This window comes from Saccostrea echinata, unplaced genomic scaffold (assembly GCF_033153115.1).
Source record: "Saccostrea echinata isolate AGI-Se365-2 ecotype Australia unplaced genomic scaffold, CSIRO_AGI_Sech_v1 ptg000054l, whole genome shotgun sequence".
NCBI lineage: Eukaryota > Metazoa > Mollusca > Bivalvia > Ostreida > Ostreidae > Saccostrea > Saccostrea echinata.
In genome coordinates, this window is record NW_026889803.1 from 17,852,398 (window position 1) to 17,861,823 (window position 9,426).

General features: G+C 34.2%; 1 protein-coding gene across 1 annotated transcript; it reads left to right on the forward strand.

Moving 5' to 3' along the window:
- The first annotated feature begins 786 nt into the window (after nucleotides 1–786).
- On the forward strand, nucleotides 787–5,371 carry LOC133204688 (sodium-dependent phosphate transport protein 2B-like). The gene is made up of 8 exons (XM_061340431.1): nucleotides 787–813; nucleotides 996–1,092; nucleotides 1,195–1,323; nucleotides 1,567–1,710; nucleotides 1,818–2,128; nucleotides 2,431–2,536; nucleotides 4,129–4,392; nucleotides 4,675–5,371. Exons 1-8 carry the CDS (start codon nucleotides 787–789, stop codon nucleotides 5,289–5,291), a joined length of 1,695 nt encoding a protein of 564 aa, XP_061196415.1. The 3' UTR covers nucleotides 5,292–5,371.
- Nucleotides 5,372–9,426: the final 4,055 nt, after the last annotated feature.

The window sequence follows — 9,426 nt, forward strand, 5'->3', positions numbered from 1 at the left end:
TTTCTGGTGCTCTACGGTGCAATTCATTAGCTGGTGCCCCGATAGATAGTGACCAAATCATACATTTAATGTATAGTTTAAGTTTTACTTATACGATACTTTTTATACAAGATTTTCGGGAATAATAACCAAGAAATCTGATGAGTTTATAACTAATATTTTTCTATTCATTTCATAGCAAAATAATTTATGAATGTTACCTAGTTAAGAAACGGACATGAAATGTCTTTCATCATCGCGCAATTTTTTTTTAACTTATGTGCCATGTAAATACGGAGTTAATAGAATACCAACAAAACAATGGCCTCATTTATAAAATTTTCACATAGTCTGATTAACTCAATTTTTTTACACTTAAAATAAATGTTTGGTAATTCTTCAGAGATATCCTCATCATTTGTTCAAAATAAATGGAAAAGTTAGAACAAGAAGAGCAGATTTCTGCAAAACTTTAAATACAACTACATCTGGTAAAAAAAAGATGCCCAAACACTTTATGATTTTGAAAACGAACATCGTTTCTGTTTGAAACGACGATTCAACAAAATCTTGATGAAATCATACCATAAAATTTAATGATTTCAAGATTGAAAACACTTTATCCAAAATGCATTAAGAAATAGTAACGACATATGATACACAATTAGAAAATCACAAATAATTACATGATTTGGCCTTTTAATGAGGGAATTCCCATAGGCGGAAATACTTGCCAATCAGGTCAAAAGTTCTCCCCAAGCTCAATCATTAATGCACATCACGTTAATAAGCACCACATTGGGAAACATGGAACTTGAAAACATAAAAGCAAAGGTAAAAATTATAACATTTTTAAAGACATTCTTTACTTATAAGAAAATCTTGAATTTTAAGTTTTTACTTTTAACCTCTTGTTTTATATAAAATTTTCATCAGATATGCTCATCCATTTCATGTGAAAAATCAGCTGCCAAGACATGTACATGTAAATGACTTAAAATATTGAATGATTCAAGGATGGGAGAGACTTGCATGAAAACCCAAAAGATCCTGTAGAATACACTGATCCCTGGGCAGTAACTCTGGATCTGGATGGAACCATCAGCTGGAAAGGTTCGATATACATTAACACTAAGAATTATTTGTACTTTCAAATGACCATTGATTTATTCCCTAGTGTAGTTGAAAAAAAATGAAGTATATACTTTTTTCCAGAGTTGCCGCCTTCAAAGCGTGCAAAGCTGTTGGTTTCAATTCTTGTGAAGACTGTCATTTTGCTGGTTTTTGTTTACCTTTTCATTTGTGCTCTCGGATTTCTAACGGATGCTTTTCAACTTCTTGGAGGTAAATGATCTCCGTGTTCATTCATTTGCATAATTGGCAGACAATAATTATTTTCATTGTGAAGGAATGGGAACACGTGTGTGGAAAACGGGGTGGGGGTTCGGTAATTTTTGTTCCTAGATTTCCTATTTAAAAATTGACAGACTGATATAACATTTTGGGCTTGAACACACAAAAATGTTGCTTTCCTCACATTTTATCATTTGAATGAGCAGGAACATCATTTATGTTTATACTTTACAGGTGAAACAAATGCTAAAATCTTTAAGGAAAACGAAGTGCTCTCGAATCCAGTAGCAGGATTAATGATTGGGGTTTTGGCGACAGCTTTAATTCAAAGTTCATCAACAACGGTTTCAATAGTTATTGCATTGGCTGGAACCAAAAGTAATTGGAATTTTAAGCATCAAAACCCTTTAAAAAGGTTATATTTTTGTTATGAATATCCTTATGTATTTATGTTAAAATGTTGAGTATGAACATTTGTCTTTAAGCAATTCCTGTGAAACAAACTATCCCTATCGTCATGGGTTCAAACATCGGCACCACGGTAACCAATACAATAGTTTCATTGGCGCAGGCAGGATCACGTGAAGAGTTTAGAAAGGCTTTTGGTGGCGCCACAATTCATGACGTATTCAATTGGATGTGCGTTATCGTTCTCTTACCCCTTGAAGTTGTTTCTGGGTATTTATATCATTTAACGAAAGCATTAGTAGATTCCATTGACACTGCAGGTTCTTCCAAGACGAAAAAGGATTTGTTGAAGACCATCACAAAACCGTTTATTCGCTTGTTTGTCCAGGTAATAATAAGAAAGTCATTTTCAGATTTCCATACGATATATCTCGATTTTCTTGACACATGCAGAAAAGGTGTTTTCATTTCAAAATTTGTTTCCTCCTATAAAACATGGTGCAATTGAATCATCACAGCCGCTGACAATATTCGTTCTTTTTCAAAAACCCACTGACTTTTTCTATTTTAAAATTTTATGTAATTTGAAATCATTTATTGTCATGAGTAATTATAAACGTGTTTACATTAAGTATTTTGTTTCTAGGTTATACATGTAACGATTTTCTGTACCAAAAGATATCATTTCAGATTGACAAAACTGCATTGAAATGCAAGGCTGTGCACTTAAATGGCACATCACGATCAGTGTTGAAAAGATGGTGTGACAAAATAAAGATTACAACTAATCTTGAAGGTAATACTTTATGGTCGTAGATCACTTTCTCTGTAAGATAATGTAGTTTGCAGAAATATAGTCACTTGCATGAAATATAGGAGGAAAAAATACAACTGTTGCAATTGCAAAAAACAAGATAAGCTAGGATTCCTATTTGGCCCCTTATTTTGGGTGTTTAAGGATGATACGATAGTTCATAATCAAAAAACCCTGGTACCAAATGCATATGTATATTCATATTAAATGATGAATTTATAGAGGTCACAGAAAGTTCAATTTCCGAATTTTCTCAGCTTTATTCAAATTTTTAGCAATTTTAAAGCACATTCTTTTTTTTTTCAGAAAAAAGTACAAACTTCCTATCTACTAAATTTACATATTCCATACACTAGTATCACATACACCTTGTGTATGAAAATCTCAGACAAGCTTGTGCTCTTTTGGTTCAGTAGTGAAAAATATCTCAAATGCGACCACATTCCATCAGAATTGAGGAAATTAGGTAAAATGGTCTAATTTGTCACCCTCTTGTGGCCTCCAGTTACACTTTAAATCAAAATATATGCCGTTTTTAAAACAAGCATCATATAGGTTGGTTAATAGCAATTTATCAAGTGATAATTTTTAACTGCAGTTTGATATTTATATCAAACAAATGGCATATTTCGGCCGTTAACATGCCTTGTCCTTGTTTATCGTTTTTCCATCGAAGATCAAGTAGTGTCAATAAACAATTTTTTTCATGTAGAGAAAAAAATTGTGTCACTTACTCACAAGTATATCAAGTCTCCAACTAGATACATGCATCATTAAAATAGTGAGCAAGTAAAATGAATATTGGGTTATTGGAAAGGAACGTTTGGCATTCCTCTTCAAATAAGGATAAGATTTTGCTATCTTTTTTTTAAGTGAACAAAGAGTCTTCATACAAAAAACTTAAAATAGCATTCTAAAAAGTTCATTACAGCCAGGACTATGTATTTGAATGTTATCATAGAAAAGAGTTGGAAAAGAAATGAAATGGTGAAATCTATTCAAATTAATAATGACTGGAATCTTAAACAAATATTTTTACAGAATAGTTTATAAATGATCTTCAATAATAGAGATGAAAAAAAAATTGCACATAGTCACTGAATTTTTTTCACATATTTATGTTGGTGTTAAACTTTGCATAGAGAAAAAATATATAATTACTCCAGAAGTCTAGATTTTACAAAATCTGGTTACCAGTAACTTAAAATTTAATGTTTGACTTGGTTCAGACTTTGCGTACCTTTTAACTCTATTGTTTCAATGTAAACTCAAACTTATTAAGGCAGAATATAAAATAAACACGCCAAAACAAGTATTTTGATAAAACATCTTCGACATTCATCTTTTACACAGAAATTTGGGTCAAGGTCAGGGCTACAACGAGCACTCTGTGAAAAAATTATAAGCGACTGGACCAAGAGGAAAGGAGGAAACTATAACCAAATTTATATCAGTCAGACGGAAGGGTTATTTTTGGGCGTTCGCTGAGCGGTGCCTAAATAAAAGATGTGTATTTTTTTTATTGCATTTGGTAAACTTGACAAGGTGATATATTGTAGGCTCTATATTTACAGATACCTGCTTTCCAAAAAATGTAACTGGGAACACCCGCTGCAAAAACCTATTCGCCCTCAGCAATCTTACTGACGAAGAAGCCGGGATTATTTTGACCATTGCAGCTTTACTGTTAATTGTTTTATGTTTATTCATTGTTGTGAAGCTTTTAAATTCCTTGTTCAAAGGAACCATGGCATCTCTTGTCAAGCGTTTTATCAACGCTGACTTTCCAGGGAAACTAGCATGGTTGACGGGATACCTTGCCATTCTAATTGGGACAGGTGACAAGATTATTTTTTCTTCAATTGTTATAATGTTCAATTAATGTGGCATTGCATCAAACAGTAATCGACAATTACAATTTGACAGGGTTATGCATTTATTATAATTAAATTTAGAACAAAGAATATTAAATGGGATCAGACGTACCTGAGTATAACCGAGTCCTTTTCCCATTATGGTATACATGTATGTTTATAAAAATTGACATTTTTCGAAGAGAAGAAAATAACATTAGCGTTTTACTTGTCAAATAAAAATACGTTCTTTTTTTTAATTTCTAGGCATGACAATGATTATCCAAAGTAGCTCAGTATTTACCTCAACATTGACACCCCTCGTTGGAGTTGGGATCGTATCCCTTGAGAGAATGTACCCGCTTACGATAGGTGCCAACATCGGTACTACAGTCACCGGTATTTTAGCTGCTCTTGCTGTGTCTGAAACGGAAGTTCATCTAACATTACAAGTAGCCCTTTGTCACTTGTTCTTCAACATTACGGGCACTTTAATTTTTTACCCATTACCATTCATACGAAAGGTCCCCATTTACCTGGCAAAAAAACTTGGGAACACAACTGCTATGTATCGATGGTTTGCGATCGTGTACCTAGTCGGGATGTTTTTTGTACTTCCTGGGGGTGTCTTCGGTTTATCGCGAGCTGGCCCTGTCATATTTATGGCGGTAGGAATACCTCTATTGACCTTACTGGTAATTGTGATCCTTGTCAACATTCTACAGATCAAGGCGCCTGGTTGCCTTCCTAGAAAGCTTCAAAACTGGGAGTTTTTGCCTTTATGGCTTCACTCTCTCGAACCCTATGACAGAATTATTAGTCAATTCATGTGTGTGACATGTTGTAAGAGTAAACAGGATGAGAAAGTGGACTTGAAAATTTAATGCGCAAACAGTACATTTTATACTGCATTATATGTAAATTCATTAAAATATTCTGTGTTTAAAGGAAAAGTAACTTAAGGGCAAGGACAATTAAATATGTAATATTTTGTTTGATTTATTATTTCCTGTGTCTATTAGCCGAACACTACAAAAAATTAAGGTGCTTTTAATATGTTTTTGTCTCCCGCTTTCGCGAAAGCGGGGGACGTTAAATCCCATTCGTCTCTCCGCCTGTCTGTCTCAAACACTTTAACCTTCGTCTTTACTTTTGAGTGAAAAGAGATAGGGATTTCATATTTCACATATACATTACCTGTGACAAGACCTTTCCAGATACATGTACTACGATTTTTGGACCAGTGAAATTCACCTTGAAGTTTTCCAAACTTTTCAAAGACTTAACATTACTTTTACCTTGGTCAAAAATTTTAAAATGGAAGAAATAGGGCTTTCATATTCGATATCTACATTACCTGTGACAAGAACTTTCAAAATATACTATGACTAGATGAAATCCTGCGAATGCACAGGCAACTGAATTTTTACCATTGCTGACGAAAGAGTTCCAATAATATAAATTGTAATTTCAACACAGTTAACTATAGGCTTAAAGCGAAGAAATATTACAATTTATCATTCAGTCAAATGCTACCTGACTTTTTTCATATTAATTGGTAGGCCATTATTTACACACTGAATTGTCGACGCATTTTCCCGTTATTTTCCGATCATGACAAGGAGCACACGGCGGATGTGACCGGTCGGCAGGGGATGCTCACTCCTTCATGGCACCTGATCCCACCTCTGATGTTTTGGAGGTCCGTGTTTGCTCTGCTCCTATTATGTATTGTTCAATGAATTTTTGAGCTTGAATACTGCTCGTTATCTCGTTATCTCTATATATTTCATGTTCAAAATTCCGCCGTTAGTTTCGAAGAATTAGATATACGGCACAAACCAAAAGCTCCTACCTCCAAACAACTTGAGAAATATTGAAAACATATACAAATTGCATTCATTGACGCTTTCTCTTTATCTGTTTTTGTACTTTCGGTACTCCGTTTCCATTTTCATAAAGGATAAAAGAAGCGAATACGCACATTTACTCGTAATTTTATCAGCACACTTTAGCAAAAATTTGCTTTTCACGCCTTACATGTATGTATAGGTCTAGTATTTAATAAAAAAAAAATACGGCTGTATTCAGAACAAAAAAAACCAGTGAAATGTGTTGAGCAAAAAGCACAACTGTTTATAAGCTTTTGTGAAAACGTAGCTAGAATGCAGGCACGTAGAAAAGGGGGGGGGGCAGGAGGGGGTGCCTGCCCCTTCCTCCCTTTTTTCCAAAGACTTTTTTTTACTATTTGAAATGTTAATTGAAAGGCCGGTTGCCCCCCCCCCCCTTTTTGTTGTAGAATAGTCAAATATGGGTTTTGTAGTAGTGTATGAATAAAATTTGGTACTGAAATAAGTTGGAACCTTACACCCCCTCCCCCACGATATAGGATTTTCGAGTTCGGACAATTTTCAATTTTCCTTTTTTTTTTTTTAATGATTTCTAGACTGGGCTGAGTTGGTCATAGTCTGAGAAACTGGTTGTACTCAGATGAACGTCAAAACCCATTTACTGCTCGTTTTATTTGTATCCTTTCATTTCGGCCATCTTGATTGCGTTTTCTGGCGACAGTTTTGTTAAGAAATCGATTCCAGTAATTTTTCTTTCGTCAGTGATTTTTAGGTTAAGTATCACTTTTCGATAGAGTATATATTTAGTGAAGTTAGGGCTAAAAGTTAATCCTTTTTAATGTATTAAGAAAGGATAAACAATATCGATTAGGCATAATTTAAAAAACGAGTTATCATTCTTGGTGCAGTCAAATAGAGTATAAGACAGTAGTCATAACTCGATAGAAAGTGTGAAGTGTGAATGAACATTTTGATATTTCGAAAAATTTACTACAACAATAATACTCTAGTGATAGTTATGACATTGTGAGATATGCTGTAAATATGGTCGATGCGTGTTAAAAGTGTTTTTAGTTTCCTTAAATGCAATACTAAATGATACTGATAACAAAAATCACATGTTTTTATTGAGCGGAAGTCCACAAAATGACACCGTTTTGATAAAGAAGTGAATTCGTGAGATCATGAATCATTTATGCTGGATCCGTATCTATTTTTGTAAACGATGTTCTATTCGTGCCGTCTTAATGTTCAACAGATTTTGGCATCGACAATCGCAGTATAATCCAACTGCACCCCCCCCCCCCCTGCATATACGATTGAAACTTTGCAATTTTCAGAGCCGTTACAACTTTGGATGTATGTGTAGGCCGATTATTATTTTTTTCCTTTTTGGACAATGTTCAATGTAATAAACACTTCATTTAAAGAAGCATCATGTGTGAATGAAGAAAATCCCCTTCTGCAATACTATATTATATTGATGAAGCATTAGTTAATATTTGTTATTTTAGTTTAGAAAATTTGTCATGAAACTAAAAAATCAAGAGCGCTTTGACACCGATGTCTTATAAAAAGAAATAAAAAGTAGAGTCGTGTAGCTTTGTCTTATTTTAAATCTAACTGCGAAAATCACACTTCTTTTTATTAATCAGTAATAACCTACTTACATTTGCTTTAATAAAAATCAACTCTCTCCTTCTCTTCCTTTCTCTCAGAGAGCTGATTGCGAACAAAAGAAACCCTTTTGATAACCCTGAATGTGTCAAAATGATATTATTGTCCATACATATATAATGAAGACAGTAAACATTTAAAGTATATCACTGAGGGAGTCAGCAAGATTCTCCCTCAATGATATTCTTTAACAGTATTATTATAACGATACAAACAAGAAATTAGAAAAAGTTAAAATCAATACTGTAACAATGTTTAATTTTAATTCAGGTATCCAACTTTGTAACAGGGATAAATAAAAAATCATAACGCAACGGAATTTATAACAGTCATTGAAGAAATTCCATTTTATCATTAAATAATTTAATAGTTCTTTGTCTGAATTACTTTGTAAAATTGAAGGTTACATTACAGTTAGCTGAGTTTACAAAGTTACGTGATTTGTCTAGCTCTCAGTGCACATCAGTTTACCATGTTGACGTCACCATGCCAGTGACATAACATTTCCCGTATGAATTAGGCCCCGCCTCCTTATATGATGTATTAACATAGCCTGGTTCCTTGTCCCTGTTTTGCTTCGTTTTACTCCGCGTCACTACTGCCAGGTGGACTACAGTGGATTCAGGGCGAATCTGCCCTGAATCTGAACACATTGTGACGTCGTATTTAGGTGCGCTTCCGGTGTAGAAGTTCATTGTGACGTTGCATTTTTCTACGCCGTCGATGCAATGTATCATTGTGACTTCATTATTTATTTCTGTGGTTAACGGCAATGGCTCAAAAATCCACGATTTAGCGTGAATTGTTTTGACCAATCAAGGGACAGCATCAATTGTTATCCACCTGGCTCTCCTGCCTTGGCAAGGATGAGCCAGGGAACCAGGCTAGCATTAACATAGCTACGTTATGAATATTTATGAGTTTATTTGGAACACATTGGAACTTTTCATATAATTTAAAGAAATTGCTTAGTGTTACGAATAGGTGTGTATCAGTTTATCTAGCCTGGTTCCCTGTCCCTGTTTTGCTTCGTACACTCCGCATCACTAGGCAAGGATGAGCCAGGGGACCAGGCTACAGTTCGTCAGATTGTCACACCTTTTCGCAGGGAATCAGTCCTTTTACGGTGATTTTCAGGGAATCAGCAAAATATATCGATTTATTCATATATAGTGAAAAATCAGTAGAGGTATGATAATTATCTATGTATAATTTGCTTTTCTTCTTATATTAATATAATTTACAAAAGTCACCTGCGAGTTGTTCCACAGAAACGACGAGTTATACATACATATATAGATAGATAGATAGATGGATAGATATGCTTAACAGAATAATTGGTTTTACTTGTTTAAATTAATATTGTCAGGTCTGCAGAGGGTCATTTACATCTAAATTATGACAACTCAGTTGGTGATTAACCGTGCCGTATTACAAGATTCTACACACATGTAGATGATCGGCTTTCGCATATTTACAAATGCTCTCAAGT